The 21,463-nt window shown below is 39.2% G+C and overlaps 1 protein-coding gene across 1 annotated transcript in view; it reads right to left on the bottom strand.

Moving 5' to 3' along the window:
• The window catches only part of LOC114293052 (UDP-rhamnose/UDP-galactose transporter 2), a 39,125-nt gene extending 18,149 nt beyond the window's left edge, over positions 1 to 20,976 (bottom strand). The window contains exons 1-3 of the mRNA XM_028237074.2: positions 20,462 to 20,976; positions 13,080 to 13,264; positions 7,868 to 8,068 (exon numbers count right to left, since the gene is read on the bottom strand). Coding sequence (XP_028092875.1) covers positions 7,868 to 8,068; positions 13,080 to 13,264; positions 20,462 to 20,591 — 516 coding nt within the window. The 5' untranslated portion in view covers positions 20,592 to 20,976. The remainder of the gene's footprint in view (positions 1 to 7,867; positions 8,069 to 13,079; positions 13,265 to 20,461) is intronic.
• Positions 20,977 to 21,463: the final 487 nt, after the last annotated feature.

Here is a 21,463-nt window from a genome sequence, read left to right as displayed (position 1 = left end):
GTTTAGGTTAACTAATGCCCCGGCTACATTCTGTAATCTTATGAATGATGTGTTCAATGATTATGTCGATCAGTTTGTTGTTGTTTATTTAGATGATATTGTAATATATAGTGAGTCCCTAGAGGATCACTTGTCCCACCTTCGGATGGTGTTCACTCGGTTACGAGAACACCAGTTGTATGTCAAGAAGGAAAAATGTGAGTTTGCCCAGCGGGAGATTAAGTTCTTGGGGCATGTAATTTGCAAAGGTCACGTAAAGATGGACAATAGAAAAGCGCAAGCAATCATGGATTGGCAAGCACCAAGCAAAGTGACTGAGTTGCGCTCCTTTTTGGGTTTGGCCAACTATTATAGAAAATTCATTGAGGGATACTCAAAGAAGGCAGCACCTCTCACAGATTTGCTCAAGAAAGACAGACCCTGAAAGCGGGATGAAAATTGTCAAGCGGCCTTTGACAAATTGAAAGTGGCTGTTGCAAGTGAACCGGTTTTGCGGTTGCCTGATTTTGAACTTCCATTCGAATTACATACTGATGCCTCTCATAAGGCTATTGGGGGTGTGTTGGTGCAAGAGGGGCGCCAGTTGCGTTCGAAAGTCGGAAGCTGAATGATGCGGAGAAAAAGTATTCTGCCCATGAAAAGGAAATGACAGCGGTTGTGCATTGTCTTCAGATTTGGAGAGTTTACCTGCTGGGAACCAAATTCATGGTATTGACGGACAATGTGGGAAATACTTTCTTCAAAACACAAAAGAAGTTGTCTCCAAGGCAAGCCAGATGGCAAGAATTCCTTGAGGAGTATGACTTCGAATGGCGACACAAACCTGGGCGCCACAACCAGGTTACTGATGCTTTGAGTCGGAAGGAAATTGTGGACTACGTTGTTGCGATATCAAACATTGAAACTCAATTGTTGGAAAGAATTCGGGCAAGGGTTGCAATTGATTTGAATATCAAAGGCTAGTTCAGCAAGTGAAAGATGGCACTGTGCGTCGCTATTGGTTGGAAAATGATCTACTCCACGACAAAGGAGATAGATTATATGTCCCTAGTATTGGTGGGCTAAGATTAGAGTTGCTTAGAGAAACTCATGATCCGCAATGGGCGGGTCACCCTGGACAACAACGCATGATGGCTTTACTGTCTCGTTCCTATTGTTGGCCAAAAATGAAGGAAGATGTAGAAGCCTATGTCAAAACTTGCCTCATGTGCCAACTGGACAAGATAGAGAGAAAAAAGGCAGCTGGACTGCTGCAACTGTTGCCTATTCCAACGAAGCCATGGGTGTCTATTTCCATGGACTTCATATCCGGGTTGCCAAAGGTGAACGATATGCGTTCTGTTATGATTGTTGTTGATCGTTTCTGCTAAATATGCTGTGTTTATCCCTACCTCTCATGCTTGTCCCGCCGATGTTGCGGCAGACCTAGTTTATAAGTATGTGGTGAAATACTTTGGTTTGCCCGAGGATATTGTTAGTGACAGGGATACCCGATTTACAGCACGGTTTTGGACGGTGTTATTCAACTTGATGGGATCCGAATTAAAGTTTTCTACAGCAAATCATCCTCAGACGGATGGACAGACCGAGAGAATGAATGCTTTGCTGGAAGAATACCTTCGACATTATGTGACTGCAAGTCAGAGGAATTGGATTGACCTGTTGGATAGTGCCCAGTTTTGTTATAATCTGCATCGGTCATCTGCCACAGGCATGAGTCCATCTGAATTAGCCACAGGGCAACAGCCCTTCACTCTGCATGAAGTGGCACGGACTGGCTCAGGGGGTAGATGGCAGCATACCGGTTTGCAAGAGCTGAACAAGACATGCTAGATGAAGCACAAGACAGTTTGGCTAAGGCAAGCAAGCGGATGAAAAAATATGCTGACAAAGGGCGAAGACCCTTGGAATTCAAAGTGGGAGACAAGGTGCTGCTGAAACTTACTCCACAGATTTGGAAAAAGATAAGTAGTAAGACAGCGTACCGAGGCCTAATTCCAAAGTACGATGGACCCTTTGAAATTCTAAAACGTGTGGGAAATGTTGCTTACAGGCTGAAATTGCTTGACCGGTTGAAGATTCACCCAACAATCCATGTTAGTTTCCTGAAACCTTATCATGAGGATCAGGCTAACTTAACACGGACGCAAGCTCGACGCGCCCCTCCGGTGATCAGAAAACAATTTGACAAAGAAGTGGAACAAATTCTGGACCACAAGACAGAGGGGCAAAGCAAGAAAAATCGAAGAACTCATTACTTGGTTAAGTGGAAGGGTTCTCCTGAAGCGGATGCAAGTTGGGAAAATGATGTGACTCTATGGCAGTTAGAGAAACAAATTACAAACTACTTAGAGGCCTTACCGACGAGGACGTCAGCTTCTTCTGGTGGAGGTGGTTTGTTAGCACTTAGCACCTTCTACTTGAAGGCTGTAAGCTTGGCATTGGCAACACCTTGCGCCAATGTCCAGCCAAGGCAATGGCATGATGGTGGCATGCCAAAACAGCAAGGTCAAAAGTTGGCTAAGTGCTGAGGCAGCAGCACACAACCCTTGGTCAAAGTATGGGCAGCAGTTGCACAAATGCAAGGCATTAACATGACCCGAATGTGGGCTGCAGCATACTTGGGGGTTCAAAGCAATCAGTAGGCAAAACTTGGTCTGGGGGCCAAGACAACCAAATTCGTGGCTGACTTGATGAGGCAAACAACACAACAGTTATTAGCAGTTATGCTGGTCTGTTGGCAACAGTTACCCATGTTGGGCAAAGACAAGGCAGGCCTGGACTGCAGGAAGCAAGGCTGAAAGATAGCAGCAGTTGATAGCAGTTATGTCCCAGAAATGTTCCTAAGTCCCTAGGCAGTTGGGGGTGTCAACTGCCATGCCACTTGGCATGCTTTCCTTGTAATGTTGGTTGTAAGTTTATAACTGATTGTAAGCTTATTTTAGGCATAGCCATGGAACTCAAAAATTAACCAAGTGTTTGTAAGAGTTACCATAGGCCTCCTTTGTATTGTTGGTGCAATTAATAAAGGTTGGGAATTTTCCTGTAATCTCTTGTTGCCTATTCTCTTATTTGCTATAACACTTTGTGTGTGTATTCAGAATTGGTTGAGACTAAGTGCCCAACTTACTGCCATTACAGGCTGGAAATTTGAGACAAAAATTGACCCTGTAACAGCAAGTATGGTGGCTAAAGGGTATACCCAAACCTATGGAACACGCTATCTTGAAACCTGTGCCCCGGTTGCCAAAATGAACATTGTGAGGATCTTGTTATCTCTAGCTGCCAATTGTGAGTGGAGTATGCAGCAATATGATGTCAAGAATGCCTTCTTACATGGCGATTTGATGAGGAAATCCACATGGAAGTCCCTCCAGGTTTTGAGTCAAAAGGTAACAAGGTGTGTAAATTGAAGAAGGCCCCCTATGGGTTAAAGCAATCCCTTAGAGCTTGGTTTGGTAGATTTACCAGAGTTATGAAAGCTTTGGGATATAAGCAAAGTCAAGGTGATCCCACACTATTTGTTAAACATTTGGCTACAGGGGGAGTCACTGCTTTGTTGGTTTATGTAGATGATATTATTGTAACAAGAGATGACTTGGAAGGAAGAGAAGCTTTGAAAAGATGCCTAGTTCAAGAGTTTGAAATAAAAGAACTTGGTAGATTGAAATACTTTCATGGCATTGAAGTTGCTCGCTCTCAACATGGGATTTTTATATCCCAACAAAGGTATGCATTGGACTTGTTAGCTGAGACAGGGAAGCTTGGGTGTAAACCAATGGAAACTCCTATCGAACAAAATCACAAGCTTTGTGAAGTTGTTGAAGGCGCAGTGGTAAATAGAGAGTCTTATCAAAGATTGGTTGGTAGATTGATTTACCTCTCACACACTAGACCAGACATAGCCTATGCAACAGGAGTTGTAAGTCAGTTCATGCATAATCCCAAAGAGATCCATCTCAAAGCAGTACATTAGAATTTATAATATCGTAAGGGAACTTTAGGAAAAGGGATATTGTTCATGAAAGGAGGAAAGTTAACACTAGAAGCCTATACAGATGCAGCCTATGCAGGATCTATTGATGACAGAAGATCAACATCGGGCTATTGTACTTTCCTTGGAGTAAACCTTATAACATGGAGAAGCAAGAAGCAAAATGTGGTTGCTAGATCAAGTGCGGAAGCTGAATTCGGGGGCAATGGCATTAGGAGTTTGTGAACTTCTGTGGCTGAAAATAATTTTAGAAGATTTGAAAGTTGCGTGGGAAGGACCTATGAAACTTTATTGTGATAACAAGTCAGCAATCAACATTGCACATAATCCTGTGCAACATGATCGGACCAAGCACATTGAAGTTGACAGGCACTTCATAAAAGAAAAGCTGGACAGTGGACTAATCTGCACACCGTTTGTACCTTCAGGGGGTCAAGTGGCTGATGTGCTAACTAAAGGGTTAAATGGTTTAGTCTTTCGGAGGGAATGGATAATATCCACCGATTAATGCTTGAGATCCCCATTTTTTAAAGACCCCCCACAACCCCCTTTGGATCTCCACCATTGATGTATGTATGGGACCCACTCATGTATGTGTGGAGCCCACACCATCAATGGTAGAAATCCAAAGGGGGTTGTGGGGGTCTTCAAACAATGGGGGTTTCAATCATTGTTGCCAGCTTGAGAGGGAGTGCCAAAGATAACCAAGCTGGATCTGTGTGTGAGCTGGCCAAGTAGTGAATATTTGAATTTGTATTTCGATTAGTCATATACCTGATTTATAGGGATTAGCTAGCTATAACTTGTATATATAGTCTTTCCATGTATATTTCTAAGTAATGAATATTATTCCCATTGTTTATCAATTAATATAGCATCAAGATGATGCAAAGAACCCGAAAACTACATTCATTGAAGAAATAAAGACTCGATGAAATCCAAAAAAGCAAAGACATCTGGGTCCACAATTCCGGACACCCATCTATGTAAGACAACCAACACCTTGTTTGAAAAACAAGGAACCGAAACTGCTAAACCTTCAAACGTCCGACGATTCAGCTCCAACCATACCAACTAGTAGTACGTGTCATTTGTTGATGATTATAGTCAGTTTACATGGATCTACTTAATGACACACAAATATGGTTTTTACTGAGTTTCTAGCAGCTAATGGTACTATTCATCAATCCTCTTGTTTTGATACCCTTGCACAAAATGGTCAAATTGAACACAAACATTGCATCTCCTCGATACAACTCAATCCCTCATTTCGTCTTCTATGACATCTGTGTTGCTCACTGCTACATATCTTCTCAATATGATGCCTACTCCTCTCGTGTTCCTCTCCTTATGAGCGACTCCTTGGTGAAGTTCCCAATTACTCTCTTCATGTCCTTGGCTCTGCATATTCTGTTCTTCTTCCCAAACAGGACTGCTCCAAACTTAATTCCCATTTTGTCTTATGTGTATTTCTGGGGTATAGTATTCATCAAAAGGGTTATTGATATTATAATCATATGACCAAAAAGTTCTATGTTTCCCAGCATGTCACCTTCTTAGGAAAACTACCCTGCTTCACTCCATCCACCCCTACCCCCATTGTCAAAGATGAATTAGTTCATATTGACCCCTTCCTCCTGATGTACGCCAGATGAGTGTCTCTGATCTTGAGGTGTCTAATCTACCTCCTGCCAACTCTTCAGATTCTTCGCCTGCTCCTCTTCTTTCTTTACAAGCATCACTATGCACCTTCGAGTTCCCCCTCCTCTAGCTCTATTGATCCTCATGTCTCTCTGGATCGTGCTTCTCCTGCACCTTGCTATCCCCCCTTGGTAACGTCACCCCGTAAGAAGCTTGTCATGATCCAAATTGAGTTAGTTACTGCCATGAATGATGAGTTAATCTAGTGCTTGATCTTCTCACTAATGACATGATTGTGGACACTCCTATAGAATTGCATGCTGAGTTCTCTGCTTTTGATGGTGGTCTCCTTAAGGATCCTACTGTCTATCATGAGTTGGTTAGATATCTTGTTTATCTCACTGTGACTCGTCCAAATATCTCTTATGTTGTTCACATTCTCAGCCAGTTTGTATTTGCTCCGCGTCCCATCCACTAGGCTATCTTGTTACATACTCTTCGCCGCATTCGTGGTACTTCGTTGCAATGCTTACTATTGTCTTCCTCTTGGGATTTGACCCTTTGTGTCTATGCTAATGCTAATTGGGCCGATGATATCTCTGATTGCAAATCTATCTTAGGTTTCTATGTTTTTCTTGGAGATTCTCTCATCTCTTAAAAAAGTAAGAAATAGTCTGTTGTTGCTCGCTCCACTACCGAGACTGAATATCGTGCCATGACTCATGCCACTTTTCAAATAGTTTGGCTTCACTGGCCTCTTTCTAATATGGGTGTTTCTCTTTCTTCCCGACTCCATTGTGTTGTGACAATCAAAGTGCTGTTCAGATTGTCCACAATTTGGTTTTCTATAAGCGCACCTTCAAGCAGGCACTCTTACACTCTCTCCCCTTTGTTCCCTCCTTTCTCCAGTTGGTTGACTTCTTTACGAAGACTCACACTGCTATCCGTTTTCATTTTCTTCTTTACAAAGACTCACACTACCGTAGACATTTAACATATATAGTACAACTAAGCAAAAATATCTTACGTTATATTTATATATAACATACACAAACGCTCCCCTAAGCGCTCCCAACCTTAGACTCTTTTACATGTCATATTGCCCCCATTCTCACTTCATACAACTAAGTATGTAACTTTAGCTGCACTCTTGGATTTACTTTTGCAAGCATTTCTTCTGGACTGCATCATACCTTGTCAATACAAATTTAAAAGCAGTGGCATGAGAATTTCTTGTGTCTTTACATTCTAATACTATGTCCACTTGTCTCCTTTTGAAGGAGAATGATGCAAAATATTGGGATCCTAGGAAACTACAAATTTAAAAGAATTAAGAAAATTATGAAGATTTGGCTTAAATTCAACGTAAACCCATAGGAGAACTAAATTTTTCTAAATTGTGTCAAGATAATTAAAGCAGTTAGATCACCAATTTCCCCAAAAAACTTAAGTTGTTGGCATTGGGATGGACCCAATAATGTGTATCAAGATCTCACACCCTTACACGCAATCTCCTCTTGAATGTGAAAAAGACAAATTAACACACAATTTGAAACAAATAGGGTACATGAACACAAAACAAAATGCTCACCGACAAACAAAATGAATATATATGTACACACAAAGACTTCTAAAGGCAACACTCCAGTACCTTATTAGATCACCAAATGCGCTGAAGCTCAAGCTAATAGAAAATTGCTTAACAATGTATGTCAAACTCTCATTGAGTCTTTAGTATGTTTCAATTATGTGTCACAAATATAGGCTAGGACGCATTTTTATAATATTTATGTGCTTTAAAGGTACTTTAAGAATTTCAATTTGGGGCTGTAGAATAGCTGCCATGGTGTTTTATTTTTAAATTGTTAAAGTCGTGAACAAAGAAGTCTCATAAAGCAATATATTAATGATGTTTGATGCTTCTCTTCTTGGTGTGAGTGTCTAAAAACCTAAATGTGATTTCCAATGCATTATAACATATTCTTTTCTTTTATTTCTTCGCATCTAACCTTCAATTTCTCCAATTATAATCTATTTACTATTTATTTGAGTTTCAAAAAAGTTGTCCACTATCATCATGATGGAATTAAAATCAATCTTGAGCCACCAATACAGCTGAATCACTGAGTAGTAAGCCAATCCCCGCCTTGGATGGTGCATGATCCGGTTCATAAAGCATTGTACTCAATATAACTAGCAAAAATATAAGAGGGGAATTACAAAAGTACTCACAATTTGTTGCAGCGATGTAGACAATACTGCCATGAAGGCACATAGAAAACCTTTGGCATTAACTTTGACATCGGTCACAGTACAAACACCCACACCTATGACCACAACCACAACTGACATTTTAACTTCCCTTGAGTAATGCTTGTTATGAAGGATCCACTCCATTACACAAACCACTGGAATCATGCTCAGTTTTGAGATCTGTACAAAAAAACGCAATGATATTTAGCAGAAAAAAACACAATGATATTTAGCAGAATACGTACGGGTAAAAAAAAAATTAAAAAAAGCATCAAGAAAAGAAGGGAAGAATGAAAACAAAAAGATGAATATTAATCTAAATGCATAATCCCAGATGTTAGAAAAACTAATGCAAACATGCATATTATGAAACCATAAAGGTCCAGAATGCACAAACTATGATATATACGCAATAGACTCATGAATTAAACACATAAAACATCTAAAAGCAGCAAAACGCAGCGATATAAATGAATGATCAATGAGTATTCTTGGTGTATATGCATGATGTGCAAGTTATGAATGAAAAAAGAACCCTACAATAGGCAAAAAGTGACAAAAGTAATAAAATATGATGAATAACTACTCTAATGTCATGGATTATGCATGAACCATGTTTAACCATTATCAAACACATAAATCATGATTAAAATAAATAAAAACAATAGATAATGAACAACTAACTGCTAGTTTGTTAAGTCATACTGAAAAAAAAGCAAAAACTTAGCGAAGACAGAAGCTTGGATGCTCCCCTCAGATTTTGGAGGTTTGTTAAATTTGATATCCTTTGCTTCTGGTGTGCTAAAGTCATTGTATTGCTTGCTGGAATTGGTGTGAATTTCAGAGTTGAGGTATACGTGAGTGAGAGAGAGAGTTTACTTGGAAATTCTTGGTATCCCCCAAAAGGAGGAGGGGAAGGGGTATATATAGCCATAGGAGGCTTGGGAAGCAAGTACATACATATTAGGGTGAAACCCGAATGTGTATACATGTAGCCCCGCGGCACAATACACCAAAATATGTAACAAAACTTCTGAAAATCAAATCTGTGCACATTGCTAGGAACGTGCGGCCGCACAAGGGATGTGTGGCCGCACATGGGCAATGGGTGGCTATAATCCCGTAATGCGGCTGCAAGTGCGAACCTGCGGGTTGACTCGGGATGTGCGGCCGCAACTGGACTAGCCTGTGGGCCCACAATGCTCTAGTCAACAATTTTGACTTTCGAATGATTTTTGTCACCTTTATGGGTCTAATTAACTTCAAATTAACCCCAAAAATTGACAATTCAAAATTAATTGAACACATATTTCATCTCCTTTTGAAAAGATGTTTGAATTTTGGCCAAGTAAAGCAAAAAATGGGCTCAGAAAGTCCAAATACACCAAAGCATTAGAAATATAATAGTTCCATCATCAGGTTGCATCCAAAATGCCCAAGTCTTAGGGTTTGTCAAAATGGGATGTCTACAAGGGGATGCAATAGTCTGGTGAGAAAAACAAAGGGAAGTCTGAGATAGAGCAAGCGGAAAAAGAATATAGATTCAATAAAGGGAGTGAGAACGAGGGAAGTATCGTCGGAAGTCACAACCCCCTAGACCTCTGGTGGCTTTAGTGTGGGGTTAGGGTTTTGGTGATGGTGGCTTTGGGGTAAGGTTGGTGGTGTTGGGCTTTTGGTGGTAGGGGTTGGGGTGCTGAAGTGAGATGGAGGCAGCGAGGGCTATGGGGTGTGGGTAAGATTGAGGTGGCAAAGGTTGTTGGTCGTGGTCGCAGCAACAATGACTGGCAATTGAGGATGGAAGGAAGAAAGGGGTGGGGGTGGAGGATCCCATTTGGAAAAAAAAAAAAATTTAAAACATGGGGACAGCTTAGTCTTTCCATAATTTCTGTTAGAGGGGTTAAGTTTTGAGGCCCATAGAGGCCCGTGTCATTTCTTCGGCTAAGTGTATTTTGGGTAATAGTCAAGGGAGGTTAGTGTAATTTGCCCCAAGTTTTAGGAGCTATGGGTATTTTGGCAATTTCATAATTTTCTAGAAATGGGTTGAATGGATAGCCCATGGGTCAGATTGTGGGTGACATTATTTAACTGGTTTTTATTTATGGGTCTTGTTTGGTCTTAGATATGTTTTAAAAGTCAAAAGTTTAGTAATTTCTTTTTAAAAATCCTAATCCTAACTGGTGAATGAAGTCTTTCTAATCTATAAAATAAAGTTAGGTCATGTTTTTAATTCAATAAAAAAAAAAGAAAGTATTGAGATAATTATTTCTAACTAATGTAGGAGTACCATAAGTTGAACGAAAACAACCTAAGATGATTTGGTCATGCACAATGATCAATAAATGCAACATTAAGGAAGAGTGATGATCACCATAAATGGAAATGTTAGGGGGAAGCAAAGACATAGGATGTAGTAGTAAGAAATAATATAAATTTATTTAATTTAATTAAGCATATTTAGCCCTTGACAAAGCAGAATTAATAAAAAATAATTCATACAGCCGATCCCACTTGATTAGGACACATGGTTTAGTTTGATTTGATTTGGTTTGGTTTAGATATGATTGTGTGACGCAATCTAACCCTAGGTGTGATACTAAGGCCTCTAAGAGTAATTCCTAGAACTATCTTCTTCTCTTTCTTCAATTGCTCTGCACTTCTACCCTCTAAGCTCTAAACCACAAAAACATGATCGATACTAAACCCTATTCAACCCTCTAGCATTATGGTCCCTCAGCCTTAGCACCTATAAAGCACAGACATCTCCCCAAGGGCTACGTATCAGTGTCGGACAATTTGTGGATACGTGTCTGACACACGAAGGCGTACCTTCTTTTTTTTTTTTTTTTTGAATTTTTTGCAGCTGGACATGTTTGGGACATGTTCGGACACATTTCAGACACTGCGAGGTGCAAAACATAATTTCTAAAACTTGTAAGTGGGGTCAAATTGTAAAAAACAAAAATTGAAAATTTTGGAACCCTAGATTGAAGAGAAGAGAGACAAGGCTGAGGGCTGCTCACTGTTTGCTGCAATAAATCGTAGGTATGTCTTCTTTTTCAAGTTTGTTCTTCTCTTTTCTTCTCCTCTTCCTTCTTCGATTCTCTTCTTCTTCATTTTCTTGTTCGATCTTCTGCTTCTTGTTCGATCTTCTTCTTCGATCACTCTCTCTTTGTCGCTCTCTGTGTGTATTCAATCACTCTCTCTCTCGCGCACGCTGTGTTCGTCCCTCTCTCTTTCTATGTGTTCGTCTCTCTCTTACTCTATTTCCTTTTTTTTTTTCTTCCCCTCTATCTAATGATAAACATTAACATTTATATATATATATATATATATATATACGTTTAAAACTTTTTTTTTTTATACTTGAGATGAGAACCTGACCACTAGAACATATTATCTAACCTAACCCTATATAGAATAAATTATTTTCGATTTTTTAAAATTGCTGAATTTATTTTGTTGGGTAAATTACTGAATTTGCTTTTTTATTGAGCGTGTTTATTAATTTTATTGTTATTGAACAAATTATTAATTTTTTAAAAAATTTTAGACATAATAAATAAATAAAATTACACATATTGAGCATGTTGCTACATGTCGTGTCCCCTGCTTTTTGAAAATTTGCGTGTCTGTGTTGTGTCCCTTGTCCGTGTCCGTGTCCGTGCCCGTGCATCATAGCTTAGCACCTTAAGTGCCAAAGAATACATAACAACTCCAGTTGCTATTCACAGGTACTGTTCATAGCACCAAAATAGTCCCAAAATTCATTCATTTTCCATATTTAACTAAGCCCTAACCTTACTTCCTTCCATACATATTTTAAACACCTAAATTTTCCGCTATATAACAGCTTTAAACTGCAATGGAAGCCTACTAATTTCAACTCTTAAATACTTCAACGTCTTATCCTACATTAGTTTAGTATTAGAGTTTAAGGTTTTGCCATGACATTTTCACTTTGTGGGAGATCATACACAAGTGGATTGACATCGGAACAGGGTAAGGCACTCTTCCTTAAGTTTGGAGTAGTAGAAAATGAACAAATGACTATTCTTCGATTCAAAGGAAGGCTGAGGTTTGAAATTATATAAGAGATGTCTTATATATTCAAAAGATCTCAAAGATGCAATTGAACTAGCTATTCATCTTGAAAATCTATAATTTTCAAGCATAAACATAATGCAAAATTATGAAGACAACACACAAAAGGGTTATATTTGAGATCTTTACAGCATTAGCCAACTTAGACAAATGTATTGACAATATAGAAAATGCATTTTTCATATTGACTCATTGATTGAAACCCATTGATATTTATTGCTTCGTGTCAAGTAGTCTACTATATTTTAACCTATGTTACTTGGACTCAGATACAAGTGTGTATCTAGAGGTTGGACCCATCAAGCCTCAAATTTAACGATGCGTGGACTCGGCAAAAAAGGGTTATATTTTTAATCTATTATGTTAGATAAATTGGTGTTATATGTAACATACAATGTCAATAAGGCATTTTACTCATTTTACACAAATTATACAACAATATATACATATAATACTAGTGCTAAATACAAACATATAAGAAGGGTCCAATGGAAAGTATTAGACACATATCCCATACCCTTGTCCAATTGTCTAGTATCCGACACGGGTATTTGATTTATTTTGAAGAGTCCATGTAACATATATTTCAACTAGAAAGCTTGAATCTGATAAATAAAGCATAAGGATTCCCCCACCCCAAAGTCAATATAAACAATCACAAAATGAATCACATTTTAAATTATTTTGCTGAATCATTATTTTCTCAAATATGAACAAAAAATTTACTAGATAAGGTCTTGTATTAATAATTTCATTTTCTACAACACTACAGCAAATAGTTAGTATAACTGAAATAATAAAAGGTACCTTAGCATTCAACCTACATGTTTACAATAGCTGTTTAATTAACGTTTTCTATTTCTACTCATAAATTGTACATTTCTTATTTTTAAGTTAAAAATTAAACGAGCAAGTTCCTAATCATAGAAAGGAAAAACTATATCCAGTACCTTCTACATAAAACTAGGCTAGTCAAATTATGACTTGAGTCATTAGCATCACACAGAGAGAACACACTTGAGTTGCATAATAAAACATGTAACTAATATTAAAGAAAATTGTATGTAGATGATGTTTTATAAATCCATACTTGGTAAAATCCAACAGAATTCAGCATGAGACTCAAATTCATCCCAGTAATAGACATATTGGCAACAATTGAGAACCAGAGAAGCTCCCACAGAGGAACATGCTTTGATGCAGAGTAACCTGTAGCATTTGACACCAGGCCAACCAATGCAGTCACAGCAAAGTGGAATCCAGTTAAAGTTGTAGCTGGAGAAAGCAAAACATGAAGATCTCGTCAAAACTGTGATCCAAACTGTGATCAGCTGAAAACAAAGTTGGGTGGAGTGAAACATCAAACAAATGGAACACACTTCATAGATTAGTAACAAAATTCCTTTTTTATCCAAAACAGAATAGATTTAACAACCAACCAAAATCTGGAATTCAATCTTGAGAATGTAGATTTAACATTAAATCTAGCATCCAAGCATTCTCCATGTGTTTGCAGATTTTCAGCAGCAAGAGACAAACACCACATTAGATCCTTGGCACTACTTGAGACCATAAATTTTAGACCAAATAATTCTTCCTTCACCAAACCACCAGTCTTCCTCTCTCCTACTAGCTTAACACTTCCTATTATAAAATTTTGTGTAGATAGCATAATCCATAAATAATACTTTCAATACTTAGTATAACATTTTAGTGATAATTTTTCACAAATGACGAAACCCTAAAGTAAAGGGTTTAGATATCCTCAACAGGAAGTCTCATCTCTCTCCCCTCCCTCTAGAATCTCCATATCCCCGACCCAATATTCATTATTTTCCTTCCAAGTATTTTTGGTTTTGTTCTTAAACTCAAATAAAATTGACATATTTGGATTGCTTTACAACGCATTTAACAATTTGTGTGCTGGTCTCTTGCTATGAAGCCTCTAATCCAAGGGCAAAAGAATTGTCATCGATTATTAGTCCATAGGTCACGTACAGGTAGCTCAATTAACCCTCCTCTTTTAATACGCTCACTGAAGTGTTGTTTGAGGTCTCTAAGGAAAAGGCAAGAGTCATCTATTGACCGTCCACCCATACACATCACTTGTTGTATGCTGCCAATTTCCATAGACCAAACTTGGGCTAGGTTGGGCAGGCAAACATTTGAAGTCATTATGTTCATGATTCACTTGATTGAAAATCTTTTGACACAGTGCAATCGTGGCTCCACACTTGCCAAAAGGTTCTTACCAAGCTCTTTTTTTTTTATTGGGCCGGGGGGGGGGGGGGGGTGTGGGTGGTTTAAGTATGTAATTTTATAACCAAAAAAATAAAGTTATAAAATGAAGTTCAACACACATCCAATAGGGAGCACAAAAATAATTAGAACCAATTCCTCCCACCAAAGGATACAAAACTAAGCCTACGGAAGAAATAAAAAGGCTCTCATAACAAAGGAGGATTCAAACTTTCCCCCTAGCACTTTTTAGGTTATGAAGTTTCTCTTTGAGTTTTCTTCTATTTTCCTTCTTAATAGCCTTCCCATTACTGGGGTCACTTGGAGATGGACTCCCTCTATCACTTGGGAAAGATTTTTTTGGCTTGATGAGATTAAGTAGCACGCCTTTATCAGGTTTGGAGAGCAAGGACAAGAAGAATCGTGAGGAGTTTGGTAGGATTGCGAGGATAGAAGAAATCAGTTGGTGCAAGAAGTCAAGATCCTTGTGGTAGAGGGAAGGGGACCGGAACCATCACTTTTCTCATCGATGCCAATGCTATTACCACTAACACGTATTAAGATTGAAGATAGATAATTGCTGGGGAGGAGGAGATCCAACCAGGAGTACCCAACTTTGATAATAATTTGCATTCGTGGCAATTAGGAGGTGATGATACTGCGGGTTCCAGATGGAACGAGTTGGACTGATCCACATTTCCCAAACCAATGTCCGAGTGACCAAGCCCACCAGAAAACCTGCACAAGAGTTCAAGGGGGAACGGGGAGTCCCCCAGCGAACCCTCCGACGAGCAAGTTAGAAAAAGAAGTGGACTGTAGAGATAGATTAGAGATAGAAAGCTTAACCTTCTTCTTGTCTTCGACGTTTGCTTATATCCTCTGGTAATCATTTCGTTGTCCCTTCCGACCTGTCGCCATGGCCGAAAGTCTATGCTCTAGCTTGCCTTGTTCATGGTGAGGCCGTTCTGTCTCGACGGGGAGGGCTTATCGCAATAAATGCTGTAAGGGGCTTCATTAATGGCTGATGTGCAGCGCAATAACTTTGCAGGATCTTTGTTTACTTATGTGGCTTGTCCTTCACCTGCCACGTGTCTGAGTGTCATTGGTTCTTAATGCCATGTTGACTTCCAGTCATGTTGGGCCTCATCAGTTGAATTATGTATTGGGCCATAAGTAGTGGGCTTGGGTTGTTCATAGTGGGCTATAGCCTTTATGGGCTTACCCATATCAGTAGCCCCCATTCCCAAGTGCAGCTTTAGTCCAACGAAGGGAATAATGGATAAAATGATGGTTGGTAGAGACCGGCGCGGCGAAGGGGCCGACCATGAGGAGGGCCGACAGCGACGGGTGATCGAATGGAGGGGCCGACCTCGTGGAGGGCTGACCATGAGGAGGGCCGACAGCGAAGGGTGACCAAGTGGAGGGACCGACCATGAGGAGGTCCGACTGCGAAGGGTGACCGAGGGAAGGGACCGACCATGAGGAGGGCCGACCGCGAAAGGTGACCGAGTGGAGGCACCGACCATGAGGAGGGCCGACCGCGAAGGGTGATCGAGTGGATGGACCGACCATGAGGAGGGCCGACCGCGAAGGGTGACCGAGTGGAGGGCCCGACCATGAGGAGGGCCGACCGCGAAGGGTGACCGAGTGGCGGTGCGCAGGGCTCGAGGGGTGGCAGGGCACATAGTGATTTGAAGTGGAAAAGACAGGGCAGGGGAAAGGGACAGTGGATCGTGGGCGTACACGCGGCGGAATCCCATGATGGGGAAGGCTAGGCGTTGAGCAAGAAATGAAGCGATAGGTCAATATAGGGTGTTGAAAAGACAGTTTTGGCAAATTTTTGAAAATTTTCAAACTGACGAAATTTTCAAACATGGGTAGGCGCATAAAGGCTATAGCCCACTATGAACAACCCAAACCCACTACTTAGGGCCCAATACATAATTCAACTGATGAGGCCCAACATGAATGGAAGTCAACATGACATTAAGAACCAATGACACTCAGACACGCGGCAGGTGAAAGACAAGCCACATAAGCAGACAAAGATCCTGCAAAGTTGTTGCACTGCACATCAGTCATTAATGAAGCCCCTTACAGCATTTATTGCGATAAGCCCTTCCCGTCGAGACAGAACGGCCTCACCATGAACAAAGCAAGCTAGAGCATAGACTTTCGGCCATGGCGACAGGTCGGAAGGGACAACGAAATGATTATCAGAGGATATAAGCAAACGTCAAAGACAAGAAGAAGGTTAAGCTTTCTATCTCTAATCTATCTCTACAGTCCACTTCTCTTTCTAACTTGCTCGTCGGAGGGTTCGCTGGGGGACTCCTTGTTCCCCGTTGAACTCTTGTGCAGGTTTTCTGGTGGGCTTGGTCACTCGGACATTGGTTTGGGAAACGTGGATCAGTCCGACCCGTTCCATCTGGAACCCGCAGTATCATCAGTTGGCGCAGTCTGTGGAAAAGCTTTGCTCCGCACGCCAGTTGTGCTCATTGTCGCCAGAGACCCTGTCCCAATAACCCTTTCCTGTCACCCACCAAGGAGTATGGTCACTCGGACATTGGTTTAGGAAACGTGGATCAGTCTGACCCGTTCCATCTAGAACCCGCAGTAGCATCAGGAGGCATCCAAGGTTGGATGGGTCTGATGGGATGGAGTTCTCCATTGTCTCTTCCAAGTATGTAGCTCGGTAAGAGAGGGCTTTTACTAAAAAGGAGGTGGTGGCAGTAATTTTAGAAGTTCTCAATCGTGATAAGGCTCTTGGCCATATGGGATGTCTTTAGCTTTTTTTCCAATAATGTTGTGGTGTGGTTGGGGAGGAGGAGTTATTCATTTAAAAAAAACAAAAAAGAGGTGGTTAGAAGGAGGTGATAGGGTGCAATTCTTTCTTGACCATTATGAGTGTGTGCCTCTTTTGTTACTTTGCTTCCCAATAAAGGAGGAGCGGAAAACATTAGGGACTTTACACCTATTTTAGTTTGTTTCTAGACAAAGTATCGGCCATTAGGTTGATAAGCTTCTACACAAAGTATTGGATTCTCAAAATGGCTTTGTGGAAGTTAGACAAATTTTGAATGTGAAGTTTCTTAAAAACTCCCATTTTCTCATTAGGGTTCTTAAGAGGTTCCTGTTCATTTGCCACGTTGATTGGTGACAAATGAGAGTATAGATTCAAAAATATCCTTGAAGCAGTGTGCAAGGTTGATATAGAAATATGGATGATCATTTTTTTATAAAATTTTATATAAAATGAAACACCAAGAAGGAAGTGCAACGGTGTACATGTGATGCACATAAAAACAAAAAGGTATCAGTCCATATATGTACAAGCTATGAAGCACAAACATCTCCCCGGAGGTGACATACAGGTGTCTGACACGTGTCGGACATGGACACGCGCCGAACATGCTGGAAAAAGTTGGACACGATGAAGACACGCTGCGGACCATTTTTTTCAAAAAAAATTAAAATTTTTATTTTTGTATTAAAATAGCAAACTTAATGTTGATAAATTTGATAAAATTAAATATTTAACATAAAATAAATATATATATATATATTGATAAATAACTTATTGACATAAAAAAATATTAATTAAAAATATAAAATCTAATAAATATATAAAATTATATGTTTCACACGTGTCCCTAACGTTTTGTGTTTTGCATTTTTTAAAAATTTGCACGTCCGCATGTTCGTATCGTGTCATGTGTCTGTGATTCTTAGTCTACAAGGATGTACAATTCCGCAAATACCAACACAATCCCCTAGAGAAAAAGGAAGAATCTCCTAAACCAAAAGTACAAGGAGACATTGTCCCTTCCAAACACCAAATTCTCCAAATTTTCAAAAGATCTACTTCTCTCACTCCACAAACACCACATAAGGCAGGATTTCTTGCTTTATGTGATGGTATGATGAGCTTTGGGGGATAATGAAGGAAGTAGGTGCTGTTTTGTATATCTACGGTAAAAATGTTGGTCTTAGTGAATGGTTTCCTAATGAGTTTTCTTCAAACTTATAGGGAGTGGAGGTCGGGAGACCTTTTATTTGCCAGCTGTGATTTTGGTAAGGTGTTTAGTAGCACGGTTGATATGGCAGTGGGGGAAGCTTTATGAAGGTTTTCAGGTAGGACGGTTGGATGATTCCTTGTTGACTACTTCTCATCTCTTGTTTGCATACAATACTATTATTTGTCATGGGACGGATGCAAAGTAGTTGGGTATCTAGTGTGTGTGCTCCTATGCTTTGAAGTTGTTTTAAGCCTTCGAGAGAATTTTGAGAAGTCAAATTGATTCTGGTAGGGAAGGTACCAAATATAGATTGGCTAATATCTATCCTTCGTTGCAAAGCGGGGTCTTTCTAGTCTCCCTATCTAGGTTTGCCATTGAGTTCCTCTTTCAAAACTCAGCTAGTTTGGAATCCAGTTGTGGTGAGGTTTCAAAGTAGGTTGACAAAATGGAAGAGGCAATGCATGTTGAAAGGGGGAAGATTCACACTTACTAGGAGTACTTTATTGAGTTTGCCAATATAGTTTATGTCCTTGTTACCCATTCCGTCCTCGGCGGCTCAGAGTCAGAGCTATGAAAAGTAATAAAGTTTTTTTTTTCCAAACAGAGGCAAATTCGAAAAGAATTTTAGTATTATTCGATACTCTAGAACTTAAATCATGCTTTTCAATGAGGGACTAGGAAACTTAAGTTTTAGTTGCAGTTGTGGAGTGGGGAAGAGATGTTGGCAAATGGAATCCCTCTGTTTTTCATGTTGTCGGGGACCGAGATGCCACAGTCGATGCGTATTTACGTAGAGAGGGACAATATGTTTTTTGGGATATCTTGCTTTGTCATGCTGATCAACATATAAATATCTTGTTATGTTGCAACTATAGGGCAGGGAGATGATCGACTGATGGAGCGGCTAAGAGGTTGTACAAGATATCTAGAATTTAGACAAGGGAAGACTCTTTGAGATGGAAGTTGACTATACTGGGTGCTTTGTATTAGAGGCCATTGATTTATCATCATAGTGCTTCTAGCCTTCTATCCCATGGAAAGCTATTTAGAAGCCCGAGGATCTTTCCAATGTGATGTTTTTGTTTGGTGTGCAACTGATGGTAAAATCCTTACTACAGATAATTTGATCCGATGAAAACAAATGTTTCTAGATTGGTATTGTATGTGCAAAAAGGATGGAGAATCAGTGAATCATTGACTTGTACATTGCCAAGTGAGAAGGGAGCTTTGGAATTCAGTATTATCTTTGTTCAAGGTGATTTGGGCATTCACTTGTGGGGTGGATGAACTCCTTTACAGTTGGCAAGGGGTTCAAGTGGGTAAGAGGACGAAAAAGCTGTGGATGCTGATTTCCTTAAATCATATGTGGATTATATGGGGGGAGCAAAATCTTAAATAATTTGATGATATAGAGGTCCATTATATAGGTTGAACATGTGAACTGTACATGTCAATTTTATGACCAAAATGATTATGAAGAGCTGATTTATTTACATATATAAGAGAAACAACAATGCTAGGTAGTTCAAATTTTTGTGGTTCAAATGGCTCAAATCACTCAAAACGACGTCGTTTTGACAGATTTTGAGTGCAAAACGACGTCGTTTTGACAAATTTGAGCCATTTGAGCTACAAAATTTTGAGCTACCAAACATTTTCCTAAGAGAAATAAATATGACATATATCTTCTCCTCTCCTATGAAAAAAAAAAATGTGAAAGAAAATATATGCACACGATACTTTTTATCATCAGACGAAAATATATACAATGGACATTTTTTCTTATATATTTTCCCCCCTTAATTATTATTGTTTTGGGGTATAGTTGGGAGTAGGGAGTTGTTAACCTTCTACTGTCTAACTCTTCCATTTTGTAGAGGTTTTAAATACCCGAGCTATGTAAAAGATATTGCTTTTTTCTTTTATACGTTACCCAAACATAAAAAAAAAAAAAAAAAAAAAAAAAAAAAAAAAAAACAGATGCCCAAAACTTGTAGCAGATTCAACCATAACAAGGCGAGAGATGGAATTTGCAGACAGAATGATGCGAAAAAGAATTAATTCAGGTACAAGCAAGCATAAAAAAAAAAAAAAAATGGGCGGAATTAAAGGAAGAAGAAGGATGAAGATCCAAAAGAAGCTAAGCACATGGAATGGAGGTTAAAATCAGATGAGAGAGATAAGATCCAAGGAAAAGGGAGAGAGAGAGACTGACCGAAGGTGAAAGCATAACCATTGAGGGACATAAGCTGCTTGTTGGCCATGATGATTCCGACTGAACTTATCACATTCATCGCCCAAGCACCCACATCTGATACCGACGAAGCTTTCTTCTCACCCTCCATTTTTCCTCTCTTTAATCTTCGACACTTGTAATTGGATACTTGTTACTACAAGACCTGCCCTGCCAATGCCAAAGGAAATGAACTGACCCACCCACCCACCCACCCGAAGATGTAATGCAGATCGAGGTAGATCTCACAGTCACAGAGAGACACAAAGAGAGTGCATATATGAGCAACAAGAAGAAGAATACGACGAAGAAAGACAACAAGACAAGACAATTATTAATGACGACGACAATGATACAAGGGTAGGGTGGGTTATTGTTAAAACGCTCCTTTCTGTGTGACAACGAAGAGGAAGAGGGAGGGTATGGGTATATGCTCGGAATGTTTGTCGGGGGGCGATCTGAATTCTGCAAAGCAGGCTGGGTTTGGAATTTGAACTAAGGACTCGTTTGGGATTAGTTGGTTTAGATAAAAAGTCAAAAATTATTAAAAAAGTTAAAAAATTAATAATTCATATTAAAAAGTTAAAATATTTTTCTTTCTCTTTATTTTTGTACATTTTTTTTAAAAAAGTCAAAAACTCATTATAAATATATTAATTTTTTTTAACTCATATTTTAATAAAATAACTAAAAAATTATTAAATTAACTTGTTTCCAAACGAGACTAATTCACTTTCTCACGCCCAACTCTTTCTCTTCCCCGTAACTCAGAGTAAAATGAAATTGAAATCCTCCCCCTTTCCAAAATTATAATAAAGTATTTTTATCGCATTAGTCATAACTTTGTAATAATTCTTCTAAAATTTAAAATAATAATAAATTTTCATAACAATTCTTAAATAATATAATATAATAAATTTTTTTCATAACAATTATATAATGAAAAAAATCCCAATCCCTTAAAAATGTGTCTAAAATCACCAT

This window comes from Camellia sinensis, chromosome 6 (assembly GCF_055761805.1).
Source record: "Camellia sinensis isolate YWXY chromosome 6, ASM5576180v1, whole genome shotgun sequence".
Lineage (NCBI taxonomy): Eukaryota > Viridiplantae > Streptophyta > Magnoliopsida > Ericales > Theaceae > Camellia > Camellia sinensis.
Note: the sequence above shows the minus strand (reverse complement) of the source record. Positions and strands in the feature narration are given on the sequence as shown.